Raw genomic sequence first — 25,257 nt, forward strand, 5'->3', positions numbered from 1 at the left:
ATTGTATATGATCATAAGTGACCTTTAAACAGGGCTAAACATGATTTTTCCCTTTACTACTCCTTTAAGAACATACTGTACAGCTATGTCTTCTATATAGACAGTTACCTACTATATATCTTCTTATCCTGGTTTTCAGAGTGGGAGGTGCGCCTCACGTGGTGAGTGCCAGGCAGCGTTGCCAGATGTACGTAATTATTGCATTTGTACGATAAATTTGCCCTTTGTACGTGGTACGATCAATAATCCCAAAAATCACATAATGTATGATAATGTGATCATTTTGTGATTGTAATCAGTTTAGTCTACCATTTCCCGAGACCCGATAAGATAAGGATGTACTGAATTTCCACCCTGTGGAGGACTGTGTCATCTCAATAGTTCCACTTCAAATGTAACTGTCGTTTCAACGTTCGGTTTATTTACTTTGCAAATAGCCTGCATTTCACAGGACAGTATACTAAGGCAAGTAAGATTAAACCATGAGCTTCCCGTCTCGGAAAAGGATACACTTTTCGTGTTTTCCTGTGCCTCTGTCACTTCCATTGTAAAGACATTTGAGTTGGACAAAAATGTCAATCTAGCTCAATACTTGATCGATCAGTGAAATTATGGTCTCTATGTCTCCAGTTCATGTTAGACATACTGTAAATAGGGCTAAATGACCAAAACAGGCATACTGGCAGAATACAGCCACAGACAGCGATTCAGAGGTGGAGCTTGAACTCAGTAAACCCAGCTATTTAATTAGCCTAGCTGATGGCCAAAACTGTTCTATGTCGTGGAGCTCCGCCCCGCAGGGCTAGCTCCTATTGGCTAGTGAAACCTAGCAAGCTACAACTGACTGAAGAAAAAAAACATCCACACACCTGTGTCCAACCAGGTCCAGTGCACCACTGTATAAGCGGGCTTCGCCTGCACAACTGCTCCATTGAAATGTTCAGCTCGCGAAAACGACTGAGAAGAGAAAAACCGAAGATGACTAATCAGCGACTCCGGAGACCCCCGGCCGGCGTTGACTAGTCTGCCAGATAGATTCTGCAGTTGCCACACTCGCTACAGCGATGTGGGACATCCTCTCTGCTTCTGCTGTATGGGGCCGCTCCCGCTTCCGTCTCCCGACTGCCAGGTCTGCACTCTCCTCGACCCTATGGTGAGGATCCTCCAAGCACACTTCTTCGAGACTCCGCTGCAGGAGACCGAAGATCTCACTCACGCGCAGAGCGGCTCGGACCAAGGTGATGATGTCGACATGCCCCTACAACAGCCGCGCCGTCCTGTTCAACCTTGCGAGCAAACACTGTTGTTGTTGTTGCTTCGTACGCTTAGAACGCATCACAGACGGCATTGTTTTGGTTTGAGATCAGGAAGTAGAAACGTGTCACATGACGCATCTGAACCAATCATGTTCTCAGAAATCAACAACAGTCAATGAGTTTTCACGCTTAGCATCAAACCCGCCTTTGTATTTCCACAATTGGTTGCTGATACAAATGAAATTATCAAGTTTGGTTGCGACAACATTGTGCTAGATAGAGAGACCGTTTCAACGATACCTGGGATGCTATGGTCCAGACAACGGTCGCGGTATGGCATGTTGCGTAAGAATGCTAACATTTGGTGAATTTAGGAATAATCTACAGACGCAAACAGACTAAATGAAGTAAAATAAACATCTAAATGCGTATTTTTGATGTTTTATTTCCACTAGTCTGAAAGAAGACATGAAGCAAAATAGCACAAAATCTCAAATTTGACCAGGGCATTGAAAAATGATGTTTTCACCTGCCGTGTCTCCCCTTAAGTAAGGATGAGGACTGTAATATAAAGTAATTGTTACATTATTTAATTACATTGTGGTATGTATTTCTATAACATTACAGTAATTTTGCCGTACAGTCTCCCTGAGGATAGGTTATTTTGCGACCATATAGCAGGACTGTACATTAACTTTTTTAGCACATAGCACTGGTGCTACAGGGGTTGATAGTTCTGTAGCACAGAGCCAGAAAGTTGTAGCACAGGTAAAAAATGTCCATTATCACCTCTACTAAACACAAGTTATGCAGTTCATCACTTAAAACCACCGGGAAAGGGATGTTACTGTACATATACAGTGTCTTCATGATTTGGGTTATCTTCTTTTTCATTAATAATTTCAACATCTTTTTCCTTTGCTCGTTTGTTTGGGTTTTTCTCTATGATCTGAACAAGGAACCAGTGTTTCCTGTGGAATTGATCTCTTGGTGTGGCGGTGTCAAGCTGAAGACAGCCAAAATAAGGAGGATTTATATACCAAAGCGGGGGTCTGGGCGTCCTCCCCCCAAAAAGTTTCAGAGACCTAGGTTCCTGTATTCCTGTATGCATATATGACTTTTAAAGAATGAAAATAACAAAATTGTGTGACATATAATTGAAAAGTTAGCTAGTTAGCATTGTTAAACTTACGGTTCAGCCAGCCAAAAAGACGGTCGCTCAATCAGTCCGTCAATCAGGGCAGCGCCTCTGCTTCGCATGTTGTACTCGCGCTTGTGGTGTGGGCCGTCTCATTGAGAAATGATGCTTGCTTGCTGACTGACAGACAGCAGCGCGTAAGCTACGTAGGAGGCTCCGCTTCGGCTCAAACATAGGCTAGGCTACTGGGTGTAGCTCCACGTCGTGTTTCTACACTGTATTTTTTTTTAGATAACGTAACATATTCATCACACTTCAACTATAGGCTATTTTTTACTTGTCCGATCAGACAACTGCATGAGGAACTTGCCCGAACAGAGTTTACTGGTCCGGGGGAAGCTATAGGCTAGCCTACCTGACTGCTCTCACTTCATTTCACCTCACTCGTCCTCCCGGCTTCAACACGGAAAAAAACGCTAACTTTACATACAAGCGGCTCGCTGTCTGTCGCACGCGTGCTACAGGGCAAATAAATTAATCGCACAGACATTTTTTTTCATAGCACGTGCGACATATATGTCGCAATGTACAGCCCTGCATATAGGGATGTTGTCACAATGTCACCTGTTGGTAACATAGCAATTTACTATACTACGACGTCGGCTTTACGTACTGCTAGTAGGGAACCTACTGTACCACCAGACCAAGTTTAGGTGTCGACCTGGCATTCTGCTCCAAATATTCCAGCCCAGTTGTATAAACTATCAATTCAAATGCAGACAGACTGTTTGAGATAGAATTGAATAGTTAGGCTACATTAGGATTTCTTAAGCAAATATATAATATAGCCTATGAGATATGGGATAGTCTATGACAAAACCATGAGTTTAGGAATAGCTAGCCTACTGTATTAAGAAGATAGGAATTTTCCTATAGATAGGACATCACCAACCATTTTATAGAGTTCACAGCTACAGACCTTGAGGGATAAGCTGGGCCCCGGCTTAGTGATAAGGGCTTGTCCGCCTTGGGGTTTTGGTTGAGGAATCTCTCGAAGTCTCGTTTATCAACTCGGACCGTTCCGTTGTTCTTAGTCGAGGCCCGGTCTGTGCGCGGCACCCTATTCTCAGTTCCTTTGGCCGAGCCACCATTGTCTGGCTTGGGCTGGAATGCATGGGGATGACTTAGGTTCACATTCACATTGCGAGTCATATCCATTATGATTGCAGGGACAAGAGTTCCACTGCTGATTTTGATCCTGCTTTCAGGACTGGGAGCATCCCTGATCATGATCAGGATCATGATCATGATCCCTGAATTCCCTTGAGTTCCAGGACAGGGCTCAGGGAGCAAAGGTCATACACCACTTTAGCATTGGACTGCTCGTGGGGAGTTTGTGTTTGGCAAACCGTTTTACAGATGCCTGAGAAACCTGCAGGGAGTGAACCCCCATGGGGTTGTGGAGGGACTTGCGGCGCAGCTGGCCGACCAGCACCACATGGAGCTCTGTAAGATTGTGGCGAGGCTCACGCCCCCTCAGTAAATCGAACGGATTGTTCGAAAGGGGATGTGGTTTCATTTGGCCACAGAGCAGAAGTACCAGGGCTCGATGGGCCTGTTTAGAAGCTCCAATGCACGGGGGTTTGAGTGTGGATTTCGTGAGGTTAGCGGGTGCTGCTGGGAAAATCCTCTGCTTGACCCCATGCAGGTGTGGACAACTCAGGATGCACTTCAGCTGGCCGCCGCCAAAGAGGATAGTTGGGGCTCCTTCTTGGAAGACCCTTCCTCACTCAGGCCATCCTGACTCAGGAGCTCAAGACACTCAGATCTTAGCTCTCGGCAGTGTTTTTGGCTGCTTTGAAGAGCTTATATGAGGTCTTCCTTCTCTGTCAGGCAAGTTGCCGGTTGGCGGTTCTAGGAAGCTGTCCCTTTCTTTCTTGACTCCTCTATTTCCTGCTTGGCCTCGAGGGCCTTGCGGCTCAACTGAGTCTTTTCTTGCTTAGACGCAGTGAGCTGCAGGGTTAGCTCCTCTTTTTCTCGCTGCAGCCTTTCATTGGCTTCCTTGATTTGTGTGAACTCCGCCTCTTGGCTTGCAAACCCCTGATCAGAGATGCGTAGCTGTGCAAAGACGTTGAGGACAAAGGCTCCAAGGTGTTTGCCAAGGTTCTTGTCGTTGAGCTTTTCAACCACGGCCTGCTGCTTATCAATCAATCAATCAATCAATCAATCAAAGCTTTATTTGTATAGCGAATTTCATACCCAGAGGCAACACAATGCGCTTTACAGAGAACAAGGGAGGTGGGCATACGACCCACCTCTACATATTCCAGAGGGAAGAAAAAAAACAGTAATCACCCGGGGGCCAGATAAGTGAGCTGTAAAAATTCTTCCCTGACCCCTCTCAACGAGGCGATCGAGCAAGCTCCTGGAGTATTGTTTTGAATGAGCGAAGTTCTTCCCACACTGGTCACAGTGGTACAGCTTCTCTCCTGTATGAATACACTGATGTCTCTTTTAGTATCCTAACTGAGTGAAGTTCTTCCCACACTGGTCATAGTGGTACAGCTTCTCTCCTGTATGAATACACTGATGTCTCTTTAAGTATCCTAACTGAGTGAAGTTCTTCCCACACTGGTCATAGTGGTACGGCTTCTCTCCTCTATGAACACGGAGGTGTGTCTTTAAGTGTCCTGAATGAGCAAAGTTCTTCCCACTCTGGACAATGGTATGGCTTCAATCCTGTATGAACATGCTGGTGTTTCCTGAGACTGTCCTCTCGAGTAAAGCTCTTCCCACATGGGTCACAATGGTATGGCTTCTCTCCTGTATGAACACGCTGGTGTGTCTTTAAGTCTCCTGACTGCGTGAAGCTCTTCCCACACTGATCACAGTGGTACGGCTTCTCTCCTGTATGAACACGCTGGTGTGTCCTGAGACTGTTCCCTTGAATGAAGCTCTTCTCACACTGGTCAGAATGGTATGGATTCTCTCCTCTATGAACATGCTGGTGTGTCTTTAAGTTTCCTGACTGAGTAAAGCTCTTCCCACACTGATCACAGTGGTATGGCTTCAATCCTGTATGAACATGCTGGTGTGTCCTGAGGTGCCTCTTGACTGAAGCTCTTCCCACACTGGTCACAGTGGTACAGTCATGATTTGTCTGGGTCTCCCTGTCTCCAGGTGGGAGCTGGGGTGAGGGGGGTGTTGGAAGTGGTGATAGGGAGTGATCTGGAGGAGAAGAGAGTTTCTGGTCTGATCTCTCCAGAGAGAGAGAGAGAGCACTAAAAATGATTCTTACACCTGTAGCAGAAGTTCAAGTTTACGTTCAAATCAATAAAATCATGCATTTCCCATCACACAACAGAAAAGCAGGTCTGGTACTATTAGATTCACATGGAGGATGTGGGCTTTTTTTTTAAAAACCTTTCGAGTTTTTGATTGATTTTGGTAGGGTACTATCAGCCCTATAGTTTATCTTAGTACAAAATAGATGGATGAAGAACACTTATTTGAAAGTGAAAGCAAATTAGCATCATGTTGTTAATAGCAGCCCATACAAACACTTCAAAAACATATTCAGATCTACACAAATCACACAAATGGCCTATTTTTGATTCAAAACGGAGAATTTCGCTGAAAGGTGACTAGTTTGCACCCCTGATTAGGTAGCTAGTGGGGGGAAGCAACCACACCACAACTTCATTGTTCACATACCTGAGGGAGAGGGTGATGGGGAGGATATGTTTGCAAAAACAAACTGGTGTGATGATGCTAGTGTGTGTGTGTGTGTGTGTATGTGTGTGTGTGTGTGTGTGTGTGTGTGTGTGTGTGTGTGTGTGTGAGGAAGAGGAGGAACAAATGGAGAGGTAAGGCACTGTTCCATTATATCATAAAGGATAGATCTCTCTGCTTTCCCAGGTGATGACACTAACAGTATAACGCAGCAACTCGGGGAGATAAATAAAACAAAAAATGCAGAAACACCTGAATGTCCTGAAAGTTTCTGTATGACACTCTGAGGTGTTCTGCTACCACTCTGAAGTGGAATTGGTCTTGGTCTATGGGTAGTTTCCTTGAAACGAATCTGAATATTGAGGAAAAACAACGGATATGACTTTTAAGAGGGCCTTTATTTTGAAATGCCACATCAGAATGTCCTGAAAGTTTTTGAGTGACACTCTGAGCTGGACTGGACAGGACAGTGCAAAGACATAACAGTGCAAAACAGTACAAAAAACAAAAGTGCAAATAGAAAATAGAAAATACAAAAAACAGTGCAAACTATTTTAATTTTTTAACTCAAAATACAATGCAATTACGATATACTAAAAAAAGTGGAGGCACAAATGCAATTTGTACAGTGTGTGCGATGTGTGTGCCATTGAGGTATATGTCGCACCTGTAGTCAAGTGTGTGTGTGTATGTGTGTGTGTGTGTGTGTGGCACATATGTATGGGGGCTGTACCTAGGGTTTGTTTTTTAAGGGTCTGGGGAGGTTGGGATGTGGGTATAGGAATGAGTGAAATCTTTGCTACATAACTTTTTTGTATTCCTTCTATGTATGTAACTTTCCTACTGTGTAATATTTGTCCCACTATTTTAAGACTGTATATTTATTTGCCCCGGGACTGCGGGTGGAAATTAGCTGTTTAGCTATAACCTTGTACAGTGCATCTCTCCCTATTCTATAGGGTAAATGTCTACTGTACCTTTTCCCTGTCTTAAAAATAAATAAATAAAATCAATCAATCAATCAATCAATCAATCAATCAATCAATCAATGTGGTCGTGTGCATATAATTATGTTGTACCTGCATGGCACACCACGCCAACGCCAATGTCCAGCCTTACGGACTCACAGACTCTGAGGCGCGTGCGTGAGGGTCAAGTGCACCGTCCCTGGCTTAGGGGAATAACACACAGTTCATATCGTTGTGCCATGAAACACAGGGTTACCCGAAGAATGGCCAATAAACAAGCACGGACGGATCAACCCTAACGTTAACGTTACAAATATGTTTTCATATTTTCAGCTGGACTTGCTTATCTGCACAAGTAGCTTTATAGGCTAATTGTTTTGGTTTCATATGTATAGGTTATCAACCCTATGGGTTTGTATCATTGTCCATGCGTTTTCACATTTGTCTGTCTATGTTCTTGTCTGTTAATTTCTGTGTTGTTTATAATTTTGTTGTTAAGTGTATTGAGGCACCCCGGTGTGATTTTGCACTCAAAGAATAAAATTAATTAATTCATTTGATTTGTTTGAAAATACTGTATGTAGTCTATGGTTATAAATTACACATTATATTGCCATAAATCATGATTGATCAGTTAAAAGCTGCATGACATTAATCAACCATCTCAGTGCAATGTTCCTTCAGTTGAGAATATGGAAAGAGTTGTGAGGTATTTGTGCAGAAATGTTGTCATTCTTGAGTCAATACTTTTTGATTCATCACAAACAAAAACCACAGACAGTAGGCCTAATGTAATTAACTTATGACCACAAAATGAAATGATTTCAACAAGTTGAACATACATATTTTTAGGATAGGGTAGGGTTGTGATAATGTGAAGGGGATTTGACTCAGACCAAATTAATTAACATGTAGACCTACAAGAAAAACATAACATAAAATCGAAACATAAAATAAAAAGATCATAAGGTGATGGCAAAATGTGTTGTCCCATTCCTTTTTATACCATTTTGAGCCCTTGCAGCCTCTCGCACTCAACCACTTACCAGGTGAGGTCAATACATCTGTGAAGGTTCAGGGCTTGCGAGTTTAGGGGGGACATTGGGATTGGCCCATCGACTGACTTTCAATTCAAATTCCGAGGTCTTTGCCAATGGCCAGTCAGACAAACAATTATCTTAGGTCATTGCCGATTAATGACTGGCGTTATGTTGAGAAAATTAAACTAATAGGTGATGAATGTCCTTTCAGTCTGCCTCCATCAAAGTGGACTAACGATGCCACTGAATCGCCGGAGATGTCATATCCTGACTACTTTATTGAATCTCCATGGAATGTATTTCTCACATCTGACACTTGATTTTGCTACAGCGAACCTAAAGTTACATGGTGTCAGAAGTGGGATGAAGTTACAGTAAACAGACATAATTTCAAATGTTTAAAAGCGACAACAACAACAATAATAATAATAACAATAACAATATTAATAACAATAATAATAATAATTGTTATTATTATTATTATTATTATTATCATTATTCATTAAATCACTTCACCATCACAGCCATTAAGAACACAGAGTGCCTCAGATATGATGTTCATTTGGGGCCCATGTCCACTTAGGTGGACTCATGTAGCCCAAGCATGCATAACCTATGTGGGGCCCACATAAACATGTTGGCTGGGACAGTATAGTTTTAGAAACTAGCTACTGTATTTGATGTATAAACATTTTCTATGAGAACCTGCCCTTTTGATTTTAGTTTCTAATAAAAGACTGTTGTTTCACATCCTTCAGTTATTGAGCTTTTAAGATAATGTTGACGCATTGATATTACTTTTCTGTCCTTTCCCTACCAGAGGTGCAGTATAAGAACTCAGTCATAATGGTGGAGATACGTAGCAAGAGAATGGATGAGCCCATGGGATAGTATTTTTTACATGATCTTGTCCTTTAAAATAGAAGATAAATAGTATATTCTTGCTCAGCTTTCAATGTATAGCAGCCTTTCTGAGTGACCTTTATGGTAGTAGTAAGACCATTTGTCCAGAAGCTCTCGTTTTCGTCCAGACACTACAAATCTTATCTTCATTGCTGCTGGGCCTAGACACGTCTTCCAAGACTCTAAATTACAGTAGAACAATATTTCCACAACCAAAACCGAAATGTGTTGCCACAGCCTCCTCAAAGAGATCTTGCTTTGCCATCTGGCAACACAGTGTTTTTATTCTGTTACTGTAAGCCACGTCTTTGAATCTTGCATTCAGACAGAAGTAGTAGTCTACCGTTTTCAAGATTCAAATGGGTCTTCTCTTTGAGAGGTCTTTGTGATTTTGCAGTCAGGCATTCTGCCCATTCTCATCGTGTAAATATCCTATATCATATCCGTTGTGGGTGGATGAAAAAAACACCATCTGGTTATGAAGCCATCTTTTCTACGTACTCTCCCCACTCAAGTGGCTTTGTGGAGTTCCACCCTTTGTATTTTCTCCTTGGCCCTCCCTAGACCGATGGGCTACTCCTCTAATTTGCATGAACAATGTTCCTCTGACCTAGCTTGACATCCAGTTCAGCCCTGTAGTTTATTTATTAGAGATGTGCAGGCTTCCCTAGATGGAAGAAAACACACACCTTTGAGGCAAACCCACAGTCCCTACACTATTGTCTTTGATGTCCTTTTCATACAATCGCTGTTAATATATATGTCAATTATGTTTTCATTATTCAGATGCAATGTTTTGACAGAAGGTCACTGCCTAAGCACATGTATAGGTTGTTAGGTGTTGTGAAGGACAGACATGACAACAAGACATGGCAAATTCAAAACCCAATTACACAACCGTTTTTTTTTTTTATGTTGACCTTCTCCACAAACTGGAATCTTCAGCCATTCTTTTTAGGACAAACTTGTTTTCTCAGTCAGTAGTTTTCTTGTTCTCCACTGAATGGATGTTGTGGCTTCTTTATTGTCATGCTCTACTGTAAATATGTTGTTGTCTGTAATGCCTGCTTCCCATTCCCTGCCCAGAAACTCCTGCCCTTCTCAAAGTCAAACAGGATGCCCCCCCCCCCCCACCACCACGTTGCTCTGTCAGCCTGTCACATTGGGGTCATGAAGGGGTCGTCCACTGCCTGGCTGTCACCCCTGATCTTGGCTGTCGATTGTTTGGCCGAAGACATTGGAGCTTGGGGGTTGGGACTGAAGGGGTCACCGGTGAGAAAATAGACAGTTGGGTCAGACTTTGGGGGGCATGGCAGTACAACTAACTGTACAATGGCCCCCTTTTGTCATTCACCGACGAGACTGGCCTTGATCACACTGCAGTCAATGCTACAGAATTAAAAGAGAGAACATCTATGGTGGTTTCTGGTTCTTTTTGCACATTAATGTGTTACTCTCTGATCGTTTGCAGCATCTGCCTGAGTTAAATGCTGTGAGTCAATGAGGCATAACCAAACATCTGGTGGGAAACATGGTGGCAGAGACTGATTGGCCTAGGGGCAGAGCATCATCTGTGATTTCCAACTGATTGCTCCAACCAATCTTTGTTTGTACCACATGAGTTGCCTACCATATTTCAACAGCCACCCGCCAAACTCAGTCCACTGAGGTCAATCTACCCACTACTTCTCATATCCTCATGGTAGTTCATTGATCATTATTGAGATTACAGTAGTTACAGTACCTTGAGGGCCCCACAAATCTGCTTCCTGATGTAGAATTCTGAAACTGACTCAAGTAGTCAGTTTAGGGTTAGGGTTAAAATGAGTAGACACTACCCCTGAACTAGAGTTACAGTATGGAGTCACAATGTTTCCGCTGGTAAGGTCTGTCAGTCAGCAAGCATCATTTGGCAATGAGACGGCCCACACCACTAGCGTGAGTAGAACATGCGAATCATTGGCGCTGCCCTGACTGACTGACTGATTGAGCGACCGTCTTTTTGGCTGGCGGAACCGTAAGTTTAACGACGCTAATGTTTATGTTAATGTTCCTCCAGCCACCTAAATAGTGCCAGTCAAAGCAACAGCAAATGCAACGAAATATCAGTTAAGCGTAGCCTAATGTAGCCTATTATTTATGTAAGGTATATAAAAAAAGGCAGTGATTGTGGTAGAAGACAGGACCAGCAGAGTTGAGGGACAGATGAGAGAGGAGAGGATAGAGGTTGTTCAGAGGAGAGCAGGAGAAGGAGACAGGACAGAGTGAAGATGAGAGATTAGAAAGTCTGAGTTAGACAGTATGAGTATGCAGTTAAGCATCAATGGGCATCAAACATGATTTTTTTTATTAAATAAAACATTCTATTATTCTCACCCCATAACTCAAAATTAAAGGGTATCACTTTACAATAATACAATAAGGGTACATTAATAAGCATTAGCTAATGCATTATTAAGCATTAGGTCACAGTTAACTAATGTCTCTATTAACCATTTACTAATGTTATTTATGTTAACTAAGGTTAACTCACCTAACCCTAACCTTAACTAAGGTATTAATTAACATTAGTAACCTAACCTAACCCTAAATAAGCATTAGTTAACAGTTAACTAATGTTTTTTGTGACCCTTATTGTAAAGTGTGACCAATTAAAGAAAGCATATTTCATGTAGGCTAAACATGCTGTTTCATATACTTTTCAATATATGTCTCATGATTTTGTGATTTCCATTCTTTAAAAGTCACGAGAATACAGGAAACTAGGTCTCTGAAACTTTTTTTTTTCTGGGGGAGGACGCCCAGAACCCCCACTTTGGTATAGATATCCTCCCTATTTTGGCAGTCTTGAGCTTGGCACCACCACACCAAGAGATCCATTCCACAGGAAACACTGAGTCAAGTCACTAACACAGTTTCATCCTTAACTCCTGTTTAATTGGTTTAATACTAGATATTAACCAAGGACGTCCTCCTTTCCTAGAGTTTGCTGTCCTGTGTGGCCTTCGGATATGGATGTGAGAACTTCTCCAAGTATGAAGAACAAGGCGTTGGTATACAGTGGAGCAACATCACCATAAGCCCAGAAGAAGGAGACCGCTACAGCTTCCTTGTGTCCATCATCATGATGCTCTTTGATGCCCTTTTGTACTGGTTGCTAACTTGGTACATTGAGAATGTGTTTCCAGGTACACATTGTGATTGCTACTGTACATGAATAGTTGCCAGTGCTTTAGCAGTAAAGTCAAACACCAGAGGAGGGTATTGAAGGTTCTGTCATGTGGTATACTGTACATGGCATTGATGTTGGTGTTGTGTAACACAGTAATTCAATTTTACATTGAGACTAAAAAATGTCAATGTGATTTGGTCTGAACAATGCTCTTCAAAGTTTATTCAGAAGTGTACACTGTAGTTCTATAATCCAAGTTCTTGATGATACAACCAGCCAATTTTTTTTAAATTGTATTAGCTGCTCTTTCAAAACAACTTAATTGAGCCTTACTTGGAACAATAATTAGATAATGAGGGTATCAAGTTTAAGCTCATTATCTTATTTGTATTCTAAATGGAATAAGAGCCTGGCTTAGTCGCAGTCTTGTCAGAGAGAACACAAACTGCTATGAAACCGTGAATGATGTTCTCTGTACTTGATCACAGGCCAATATGGAATCCCCAAGCCCTGGTACTTCCCTTTCACCACCTCCTATTGGTGTGGGACAGCCTCCACAGCTGACCTTGACCCAACTTTGCTCAAGGACCCCGGAGAACATAACGGTGAGGATGTTCAGGTCTTTTCCTGTGGGCATTACACAACAGTTATTTACAGATCATTCTCATCAACAGGAGAATTGGACTTTAATGCGACTAGCTAATTGGAATGGTTGCCACTGACTTAACGTCTTAACATTGGGTAGAGATATAAAATATATATAAAGATATAAAATAGAGCAAATGCAAAAAAAGGTTGTGCCGGAGCCCTTTTTGGTAAATTAGCTTTTCTAATTAACATTTGGTTGATGGAGCCGAGAAGGTGTTCTAACACCTGTTTCATATGTTTTACTCTTTCTAGGCCTACTGTTCTGTGTGATAGACCTGTGGGTGGTGTTAAGTGACCTGCTTCAAAGGCAGAAAAGATGAACTTCCAGCTAATTAGGAATATAACCAATACAACCGATGAGGCTGAAATGGTTGTTTTCATGGAAACCGCAGTGAGAAGGAGAGCAGCTCAAAGAATAACTGAAAATGCCCTTTGCCGTTTTTGGTGCATGGCTGTAAGCCAGCGCACCTAGTATAGCGTTTGTCGGGTTATCACTCCCTCCCTATGTTGAATATTGACCTGCATTTCTCTGTTGGCACCACAAGATACTGTAGTCCCAGCACACCAAAATAAAGAAGGACACCAAAATCACTCCAACCGTCTCCACTGCACAAGTAGAGTAGCGGTGAAAGCAATGGACTCCAATGCGGGAGATCGGGGTTCAAGGCCCCGGTGGGGAGGACTTTATGGGACTATACCCCAAACCTCCACACGTTCATCCTTTCACTCCAATCTTTTTATCCCTTACCTTTGTCAAGAAACAGAAGTTGAACCAATTGCAGCAAAATAGCTAACGTTACAGTGTAACTGCTTTAGCCACTGACCGCTACTATTAATGTTATGGAAGCTGCTTCTAGTTGTTGTAAACTCATGAACTAACTTGCTATCTCGCTCTTATTGTGCTGGATTAGCATTGGAAGCATTGGAACAATGTGTCCAGGCGACAAGACCTATCTTAATTTATCAGACATTATTTCATGTCATTTCAATTCACAGCTATTTCAGTGGCATGACTAGCTTCCATTCTACCAGTCCTGAACAGAAACAAGACAGCCACGCATATAATCCAGGAGGGACCTGGCCTAGTTTTTCCAATACTTGGGACTGTCTGATTCTCAGTCTCTGCGTTTGTAAGCTTGGCTTGTGTTGTTGTCTCTGTGTTTGTTAGCTCAGTCACAAGAGGGCAGAATTGTTCCTGTATTCTCACTTGTTCCTGTATTTTCACTCATCTCTATTGCTAAGCAGTACTTAAACAAGGAAGTGAATTTGTTGTCCGTAAAAACCTAAAAGCATAAGCCAGTAATTACATCCAGTATGTTCATGGCACATGATATGGGGCTACCTACGGTCCGTTACCTAATGACATTTGTTGAGAACTATCAAAAGAGCAGCTGTATGTACGCCCATCAGCAGTAAGCCAGGAGTGACCTGGCCTGGTTCATTAAAACCAATATCTTAATAAAGATGGAGGATAAAACAAAGCATATTAATCCATGGCTCATGCGGTGTCATCCATGGCTGTGAAACATACTAGTATCATCCATCAAAGTTATGTGCTTTGCTCACACTTGACTTTTGCATATTATTTTGAAGATCGTCTGGAGATGCCACCTCCCAATATGAAGGCCGGGGTTTCGATAAGGAACCTTGTTAAAATCTACAAAACTGGGAAAAAGCTGGCTGTGGATGGACTAAGCATGGACTTCTATGAGAACCAGATCACCTCATTTCTCGGTCACAATGGGGCTGGGAAAACAACCACCATGTAAGTAACCTCCATACAGCCAGAAAACCAATAAGGTGCTATCCTTCTCATTGGAAGTGTGGTCTGTACTCTGATTCAACAGATCAATTTAATCGATACACTTCATATACTTGTCGTAGGCTAATGTAAAAGTAACTTTAGTGGATTTGAGCTCTTGGACGAGGGCTGTTATATGATCAGTTGTATGTAGTTGAACGTTGCAAGGCCACTGGGTGGCTGAGACTAGTCTCATGAATAAACAGTTGCCTACTTCTACAGTATCAGTGGACATAGTCGTAGAATTGCCAGTCAGAAAGCAATGAAGGGGTCAGGGGAGGTTAAGTCGGTACAAAGAGGAGACAGTCTACAGGTCCAGAGAGAGAGCAACAGAGAGAAGGAGAAAGACAAGAGGGCTTGACTGAACAAGTGGAACTGGACCTAGAGTGAAAGGGAGCCTTGCATGAAGGGTAATGGAAAGGACAGAGAAAGCTTAATCATCCTCTGGTGTGAGTTAGATTTGTGACCACTGAAGGACTTCTGAGTTTGCCTTTGAGTTTGACAATAAAACATCTAAAGGGATAATCTGTAGATTGACTAGATTTACCACAGTATAGAAAATATACAGGGGCAAAGTCAAAATTAATGCTGTACGACTTACTGTACATCCGGGAATTGTGTTCCTCTTATCTCATACTGTAGGTCAATACTGACAGGACTGTTTGCCCCTACATCTGGAACTGCTCTGGTAAACGGACATGATATCCGGACAGACATGGACATCATCAGGAAGCATTTGGGAATGTGCCCTCAACACAATGTTTTATTCAATGAGTAAGTTCCGCACAATCAGCATGCACGCCATGATTTCCCCGATTTATACCACCACACATTATCTGCTTCCTAATATTTTGACATCGCTGTTCACGTATTTAGCTTTATGTATTTATCTTAATGTATTTAACGTTCCACTCAGTCACAGCCATCATAGTAGCTTCATCTGGCCTCCATATAGATGAGCTTAATCCACAGGCTGTATTCCTCCTAACTGCATCGTTGCTGACCATTATTCAGACTGGGTTTATGGAGTTGTCCGACCACTCCATGACTAGCTCATCACTCTTTCTCTTTTTCACTGACTTGATTACCGGTGGTAATCGTCCTTCTCGTTCACAACCGTCCACCTGACATTTACCACCATTCATATTTATTTCGACCCGAATCTACGAGGGTGTATTTGAGCTGGGAACCTCAGTATTCATGTACACAAACTGGGGCCCTCAGTATTCATGCACACAAGTATGTAGGTATTAAAACATGCACTGATACTCCTGCTGGTGCCAGATGATCCTCCTACTGCTCCCCGTGTTACGAATGTAGTCAGCTCGCTGAAGCAGAAGCATATCATCCTGTATTGTATTGATGTGAGTGTTATATTGATGTGCATGAGAACTATTTCTGATGTGTAGACTAATAAGTAAGCTCCCACACATCTTAAAATGATGATCTTGCAAGGATGGCTATGAGACCAGAATAACTTTCCATAAATCCTTGAATTTATCCAGAAAAAAATTTACACTGATATTCCTTTTTACTCTATTTTATTTTAGCCTCACTGTGGAGGAGCACATATACTTCTATGCCCGTTTGAAGGGGCGTAGCCGAGAGCAGGTGAAAATTGAGATGGAGCAAATGATTAAAGATGTCGGCTTGCCACACAAACGGAAGGACCTTGCCAAGAATCTGTCAGGTGTGTGTCTGTGTGTGTCCTTGGGATCCGTGCATCCTGGGAATGTATGATTGTAATTATACACAGATTAAGCTTGAACTCAGTGACACATACGTGTGTGTGTGTGTCCTTGGGATGCATATCTCATGGGAATCCATATTATGCACACATTGACAGCAGAGTTTATGTACTGTAATATAAGCAGTCAGCAACCCCCCCCCCCCCCCCCCCCCCCGACAACATGTCAAAGTGTATGCATGTATTTGGGGGGCACCTAATCGTTCGTCTAGGGGACAAAAAAAGACAAGCTTGATAAATTAGCTCCAGGCATGGACTGCTTGTGAACAAAATCATTGAAATATGACTTTCAAGGTTCATCAAGTCTGACATTTCCACTACATTAGCACAACATAGGACATCCAGTCCCCTGGAAATCAGGTGTGCTGCTGTCATAACCGCTCACGGTGCTGTCTGGGACCCATCCATTTCACGCCAGACTACAGGCAATACATATATCCCCAGACACTGTCAGTCACAGGCCCTGCACACACACACACTCTCTCTCTCTCTCTCTCTCTCTCTTTTTACGGCGAGACCCAACCCAGTCAATTTCATATTCGCAAATGGTGACAAGGCACATTCAGAGAATACAATGTAGGCCTATATATCTGATATTTTTTCATTGATCATTTAACGCTCAGCGTGTCCACTGATGATGTTTGGCCGTCTCTTGTAGGCGGGATGCAGAGGAAACTCTCAGTGGCCATTGCGTTTGTGGGCGGCTCCAACGTCGTCATCCTGGACGAACCCACAGCAGGGGTGGATCCCTATGCCCGCCGTGGGATCTGGGAACTACTGCTCAAGTACAAACAAGGTTTGCCGATCTGCTCTTCAGTTGTACACACACTCAATACTCAGTCGATCCTAAAGTCTCTGAAATTTTGATGGCTACTGTAGCACTTTGACAAAGGCACTTTGACAGGGAACTTTAGTGCCTCAACTTTGTGTCTTTGCTGCAGAAAGACATGACTGAAACAAACTCCTAGTTTTGGGCCGGGCAGCTCAGCTCTTGTATTTGCCAATATTCTGAATCTGAATCTTCTTCCTTAGAAGTCTGACTTCCCATACATGAAAAATTTCCAAACATTGCACATAGGGCTGGGTATGGGTACTCGATACCTTGTAGTACTGGATCGAAACAAACTGATACCAAGTAGCATCGAAACGTCTTCAGTCAAACCAGTACTTCATTCGATCCTTTTTGTACTGAGATCTAGGAAAAAAAGACTTTGTAATATGGTCCAATCAACGCAAGCATTCTTCAATTTAATGCAACGCGTGATTGGCCCATTGCGGCAGACACCTACAATCCGTTTGGTGAAATCGACTGCAACTGCGAGTTGTTGACACAGTTTAGCACGCTGAGGTAATGCCACCAAAATGCTCAAAGGTATGGTTATACTAAACGCCTATGGCGTATGGCATTGGCGTCGGGAGCTGTGGGCTTCTGGGTCTCGAGACCTGAATGTTTTTCATCTAGCCCCGGATGTTTTTTGACCCCCAGTTCCAAGCAAAAAGTACATATTTTAATAAAGAAATGGACGCAAATCAAATTCCACTCCAAAATCGAGTCAGTCACAACTCTCACGTGTCGGTCGTATGTTATAGCTACAGCCCCTGCCCCCTCCGCCCCTCACCCCCGCGAGTCCAGTAGACTACATGCGTGCAAAGTCACTGTGCGTCGCGAGACAGATTCCAAAGCGGGAGAAGTTGCCTGAACTAGCCTCCACACGCCAGAGCTGTAGCAAGTGTAGTAAGCCAGTTCTCGAAGTGCTTACATTGGAATTCCCATGGACATTTTAACATTGGGACGGTTTATCCAATCAAAACTTGTCATGACTGTCCCGTCATTCACGTCACCTGTCAATCACATTACCCACTTTAACTATCTAGCTACTGGCAGCATCAATGAACATGGAAAACGGAGATCTTGAGCATTTGTTAAAAGTTGATTCCAAAATGAAGTGGATTAAACGAGTTTGGGTTACGATATAAGGTAGGTCTTTTGTGATTAATTGCCAGTTGTTATGGCTGTGCGTTTTGCTTTGCCGAGATTTAATCAGCACTCGAGAGCGTGAACTTTTCTTCCTGGAGCGGTGGGCTAATAAGCCTAGTAGCCTAGTTGTGCTATAGCCTAAACACTGATTAGTGAAGTAGGGGAGTAGGCTATTGAGTGCTGTGCCATAAGGGGGTGTATTTTATCATTCTGTCATTCCTCTTCGTGGTGTTTGGCCATTGTTGTCATATAATGGCTCTGTAATTTATTTAGTGTGTACCTAAAAGCTTGCTTGTTTCGGCCTAAATATTGCCCGCTTATTCGCTCGCTGTCAAATTATTGGCCTTTGTTGACGTGTTAAAAACATCAGTAGCCTAGGCTACTGTAGTTTTCCTATATGTTTTTTTACATATAAAAATGCCACTGCTCGCGCCCTTCTGGTGCTGTGAAACCTCCCATCAGGGCATGCTTTGAAAGCAGACCCCCAAAAAATGATGCGCGCTGCGCGTGTGTTTCGTAGGTCCTGGCTTACCCGGTTCTAGGACCCACCAGACGCCACTGGTTATCAAAAGTTTTGGCTTCTCATTAAAAATAAAACTCGAACGCCGTTGTGTTTTGCGCTGTGCTCAGAGGGTGGGAGATATATTAGACCAGTGAGATGTCCAGGCCCTCTGCCCTGGTGTGTGGCAGCTGTTAGTGTCAGAGGGGAAGCCTCGTTCAGACTGCATGATTACCATCTCTGAGGGATCTCTATTAGATGATGGTCAGCTGGCTCTTTTGAGCAACTGCAGTCATTTCAGCTTCCACTGGCACATTTCCCCCCCAGATTTTTCTTTTTCAGAACTGGCATTTTTTAAGGGCTCATGTCCCGCAGTATGTTGCATTAAATACTCTTTTGTACAGTAGATGGAAATGTGGCACATTGAGTTGTTTGTCAGGGTGTTACCTGTATTCTCATTTAAAAAGACTGGGCACGACACTGGATGCTATTTAATATTGATTTTTATTTATTAAAGTCCCGTCTCGTTTACCATGATTTGTGTATTATTTCTTCTTTGCCCTCCCCTTTCATAACCAAATGTGGTCTGATGATTAAATTGCTATGGCTTCTTGATTTTGCTCTCAAAGTGCGGCAAATTTATGCATTTAAATTAACAATGTTTAAATATTTCTCCCGGGGGGCATGCCCCCGGACACCCCTAGAAGGTTGGAGGTCCACCCCCCATAGCTGCACAAAATCCTGTGGGAAGCACTGTTTATGGTGTGTGTGTGTTTGGTGCATGGTGGCAAACCCAAATGGACCCCTAAAATATATTTTCCTGCAGGTTTCACCCGCTCTGAACTTCAGCCCCTGATGCTTTTCCCTTAGCCTCTAATGTTTTTGAATCCTAGAAACGCCCCTGGCGTATGGTAAAAATAAATGCATAAAAAACGCAGATTTCCCCCATTACCTAGCTAGCTAGCTAGCTAGCATTAGCAACCCTACTGTAATGCATTGCTTAGTGCATTGGTTACTTAGTGGTACTGTAGTTTTAACTTCTGTAGCAGCGAAATGTGTTTACCGCAAGGGAGGCTAGCCTCCCTTCCATAGATATCTATGGGTCTATGGGTGATTGACATTTTATTAGTCCAATCACATTCCAGATTCCAGATTTACCACAGTGAAGGCCGATTGAGTCGCCGTTGATGTCTGTGTTTCTCTCCCCTGTGCCATTGGAGACTTTTTGTGTGTTCGTAGCTCCATAATATAATACATCCGAAAGTATTATGGGACATATACATCAAACTGTTCGTCTATTTGTCTTGATTCTAGCCATCTAAATATGTAAGCTGACATAAATACTTTTTGAGCCAGAGCCGTCTGAACACGACAGTTCCACTGGCTGGCTATAGCCGGTAACGTTAGCTACGAGGTGCACATCAGGCTACGGCATAGGCAGGCGCGCAGATTGGCTGGAGGCGCAAACTGTCGGCAACTCGTCCAAAACATTTCTAGAGACTGGGTCGCAACACCGGATCGGAGAAATCCACAGCATGGCTCCTGCTTGCGTGAGAATTGATCGCTTTGCGGTGCTTATTCCTCATCCAGTGATGGATGGGTGGATGGAAAACTTTCAACTGAATGTTCATATTGTTCTGATAATTGTAGGCTGTAGCAACAACAAGAGTGGCAGCTTTGACAGCAACCCAAATGAGCTAATCCCATAGCTGTACCATTGCTAGCTAGCCATGAGCGAACTGTTGGATACTGCATTTTACTTTGCAACGTATTCCATTGTCCAGTTGTCAAATATTTTTGCCAACAAACTGTTTGAGAGCCAGCACACCTCAGTGTCCCCTAATCAAAAACATTTTTCATATATCACCTAACCTCTCCAGCACCTCACCAATATCAATTCTTTTCTCTCTTTAGAGAAGAGTACAATCCATTACAACAACTATTGCTTACAATGTTTTATTGTTGTTTTGTAATATTTTATCATGAATATGCTAAATAAATGCTGCATGTAGTTAAAGAAAGTGTTATTCAGTTTTTCATAATGCTAAAATCCACTTTAAAGCTGATATTTCAAATAATAACTGACTGAGGGAAAGTGCCCCCCGGCGCCCATGGGCGGTTCGCCTCTCTTCCTCCTGTCCTCCTCAGTTTTTTGAGTCACCAGCCGCCACTGATACATACATACATACATACATACATACATACATACATACATACATACATACATACATACATACATACATTCATACATACATACATACATACATACATATACATACATGTCCTCCCCCCCTCCCTCCCTCCACAACCCTCAGGAACACTCAGGCACTATACAGTTTGATGGCCGCTGTCACAAAGGAACATCTGAACTGCTCCGTATTGCACCTGGGTGAGATGAGCCTGCGTCTGAAAGTGCTCCCATCTGCCACAGCTCGCCATGGAGGGGATGGGAGGGGTTGTTCAGAATACACTTCAGTTTGTCCCTCATCCTCCTCTCCACCACAGCCTCCAGGCTGTCCAGTTGTTGCCTCACAACAGAGCCGGCCCTCCTCACCAGCTTGTTTGTCTCCCCAGACCTGATGCTGCCTCCCCTAGGTCTCCCCGTCAGCATAATCATAATGGAGATGGATAGCGATAACAACTGACATGACATTTTAATGCTTGCTGGTTGTATGCTATTTTAATCACTTGTCATTTCATCACTTTTGGCCCCACCGCTTTGTGTTTGCTGAGCTTGCCGACGACTGTGAGCAAGACACAGACATTAAAATAACACATTTCCGACAGATGTCTCAATGTTTAATGGTCAATCAGGTGACATTCTGCCCTCACTTTGTCATTAGCTGTGCTCTCTTATCAAGTCCTTTCACTGGGATTCAGCACTCAAGGAACCTTTCTTGATAATGAGAACACCCACGTCAGCTGTGATGAAATGAGTCATATTGTAGTCCTGTCGTTCTCACTGACAGTGTAACCTACACTCTTCTGTATGTAGGTTACACAATAGGACTTAATACGTTGGGGTTTGGATTATCAAATCCAATGCAAGTTTTTCAATACTGTATGTATTTTTATTTACCCTTTATTTAACCAGGCAAGTCATTAAGTAGTTACAAATTTGTTTTACAGTAGTGGCCCGGTAAAAGAAATGTCAAAAAGAAAAGAAATGTCAAAAGCTAAAAAGACAGCAACAGCACACATCCAGGTATTTAGCTGACGTCCTATTTTCTGTAATTCCTGGATAGAGTACCATGCACGCTATCCGTCACCAGTGTCACTTTTATTGATTCTTAATTTCATTAATCATTTCCCTGCTCTGGTCAGAATACGATGTTCAAACCCTTTACCAGAGGAAAGAGTTTTTGCTTAAAGGGCAATGCTCGTTTTTGACAACCTGGACCTTATTTACGACATATTATAAGAAGTTTGACTCACCGAGATCACTTTTGTGTAGTTCGGAGGCCTGTAGAAGAAATTTAAAATCCAGCGCGAGCCAGTATATCCATGTAATCACGGTGATCGGGGCACCGAGAATGCAGTTTCTCAAAATCTATTTTCGGCCGCTATAATGGCCGACTGAGTGTTCTCATATGGAACATGGCATCAGGACGAGTAAGATGGCTAACGGAGATGACCAGAGATGTGTTTGAAATGGTTCACTCACTCCCTTTTCCCTATTACCATGTATGTATTGAGTGCGACTCATAGTGAACTACATGGGGAATGATTTAACAGTTTTGGGACACTACATGGAATGTAACTGCGTACGATATTCATGACTCAAACAAGCAGACGCGCCGATCACTGATGGCAGCAGGTTTAAATATCAGGTAGTATTCAGGTTCCATGTTTAGTTGAATGATAAATCCCATATAAATGGTTGGAATTCTAATGATGTGCAAGTGTGATTTTGTCAACTTTAGTGCTGTCTGCTAATAGCAGGCTGTGAAGCTGCACGATAAGACTGATAGCAAGTTAGCTCACGACAGCAGCTTCCATAATATTAACGGTAGCTGTCGGTGGCTAAAAACTAGATAGCTAACTTTACAACAATGATTCCTGTAGCTATTTTGATTTTGATGCTATTAGTTCAACTTCGGTTTCTCGGGCAGGAATGGAGACGAACTCGCATTAGCAGCAAAGCAGCTAGAGGAATGATCTTAACATTAGCTAACTGCTTTAGCTACTGCTAGCTACCGTCTTCTTCACTTCTCCTTCGGTAAAACATGACACCGTTGTGTTGTGGTATTGTGGAGGGCTTAGGCAGAAGCAGGAAGAGAAACCACTTTTGCCCCATATACGTAAAATAATGGTCTCATAAGCATTTTTCGATTGTAAAATTGTGTTCACTTGTTTTAGTTTGCAAACATATGCAATTTTCTTAGCATATCTACTGGCTACATGATAACATAGCTGCAGGGGTGCGCAAGTGACATTTGGGCAGAATGAACAGGTGAAATGAAAGCTCTCGAAGAGATCTTTCTAATGCTATTGGTCAGCTTTGTATGTAGTTTTAATGTGAAAGATACATCTTGAATGCAGTCAAGACAAAATTTTTTGCCTCTTAACTTTTGTCAAACCCCCTGGTTCCAGTCAATTGGATTATTATATATATATAGGCTATAGGCTACTTTCGTTTACAATGACGTTACCTTATGAACTCAAATAGCTTAACCTATAGGCCTACATAAAAACAATAGCCTAAAACCATGTTTATTTACAATGTATTTTCTTTCATTGATAGCATGCCAATAGTTAGGGTGAGGAAAACGACGCGCGGTCTCTTTAGCCCTGAGACCATCAGGCAGGCAGCTCAGGAGGTCGTTGAAGGCTATATATATTATTATGATATTATTTCTAATAATACATTCGTTGAAAGTACACAGGCGGATCTACTATACGGAATTGGACCGAGGAGTGTTCTCATATGGAACTAGGCTGCACACGCCCGCCCGCAACAAGAGCTGAATTGTAGTCAGCTTTCCCCGCTGCGCGCAGGACGCGTGCGTCCCCCGCTGATCCGAGCGAGAAAACGGCCTTGACTCCTGGAATCCCAAGGTCTTTCATATTGAAATTCTCTTGATGGTCTGGGGATGCGAGACGTGTTAAGGGAGTGCATCAGTTGTGATCCTTGACAGTAGGCTACCAGCCTGCGCTGCGCTCAGCACAAAGTTGGATGATTGGATGGACTTATTGGAATCCTGGAAAATGTTGATTGCGCTCTAAAATCAGGAAAGCATAAATGTAAAAATGCAGCAACAGAAGTAGTCTAGATGAGATGGTGGTTTAAATGAATGGCAACATGTAGCCTAGAGGAAAACATAAATTGAGACTGGTGATAATGCTGATAATCTACAGTAGGGCCTACCTCTGGCTGAGTTCATGGTTACAACCATTCATCTCTTACACATGGGCCTATACAATACTTGCACAATCTACTTTGGACGTTAAATCCATCTATCAATCAAACTAGCGAATTCAATGGCCGGTCATGGCAAAGCACCCGCTTCCGCAGGCTACCCCCCTCCCCACGATCCAGGGCTAGGAAACCGGTTCATCCAGTTTATTTGAATATAAAAGAATTTGGGGGGGGGGGGGGGTGTTACAATAGTCTAGTCCAGGTTTGCTGGCGAGTGACGAGCTAGTCAGATGGCGCATGTGTGGACATTGTAGGCCGATTCTGTAAAACCTAAAGAATAAAAGTAGGCTACGTTCAACATTCATTGGAGTGGTCCAGTTGGATAGGCTAGTCTAATTTAAATAAATTGAGGACCTGTATTTTCAGTGTTTGCTGGTAGCGAATGCCACAGACAGACAGGAAATCTTTTCGTTTCATTGTTTCATTGTTTGTGCTCTATGCACAAGATAGTTAATGTTCGGATATAATTGGCAGTAGGGCGGGAAAAAACCCTATCAAAGGCCAAGATTAGAAGGGATTTGAAGATGTAATTGGTCATTTTAAATGGGCCTACTTTATCTTTTGATGCCTATTTGAACGGACTGCATCGATCAATGCAATGACTCTCCATGTTTTTCAGTTTTACCCTTTTCATCAATAAAACATGATTTTTACATTCATGTCTCAACCATTATTATCGAATTATCTAGTTGATATATGAATAAAACAATAAGCCGTTTTAATGGCTATGGGCTACTAGTTGTAGCTTTACACGAGTTGATGCGCTCTGCTCTTACGCACGGTTGAGGCGGCAGCTCAAATACACTTCGCACATATCCTCTGCTATAGCCTCTCACAGACAGCTATGGTGCACTTCATGCATTGGTAGACATTTCTGTTCTTGCTGCAGCTTGTCTTCACCATGCAGGTGAAGACAAACAGCCGGTGGCTGTTTGGACGCCAGAGCGCGCAGCTCT

The 25,257-nt window shown here is 42.7% G+C and overlaps 1 protein-coding gene across 1 annotated transcript in view; it reads left to right on the plus strand.

Moving 5' to 3' along the window:
- LOC311320254 (phospholipid-transporting ATPase ABCA1) overlaps window positions 1-25,257 on the plus strand; it is a gene marked incomplete at both ends in the record, with an annotated part of 445,813 nt that overhangs the window by 80,138 nt on the left and 340,418 nt on the right. The window contains 6 exons of the mRNA XM_084451987.1: window positions 12,021-12,225; window positions 12,698-12,814; window positions 14,451-14,622; window positions 15,301-15,432; window positions 16,209-16,348; window positions 17,064-17,201. Of these exons, the coding sequence (XP_084308113.1) occupies window positions 12,021-12,225; window positions 12,698-12,814; window positions 14,451-14,622; window positions 15,301-15,432; window positions 16,209-16,348; window positions 17,064-17,201 (904 nt within the window). The remainder of the gene's footprint in view (window positions 1-12,020; window positions 12,226-12,697; window positions 12,815-14,450; window positions 14,623-15,300; window positions 15,433-16,208; window positions 16,349-17,063; window positions 17,202-25,257) is intronic.

The sequence above is a fragment of the Borostomias antarcticus genome, assembly GCF_949987555.1.
Source record: "Borostomias antarcticus genome assembly, chromosome: 17".
Taxonomy (NCBI): domain Eukaryota; kingdom Metazoa; phylum Chordata; class Actinopteri; order Stomiiformes; family Stomiidae; genus Borostomias; species Borostomias antarcticus.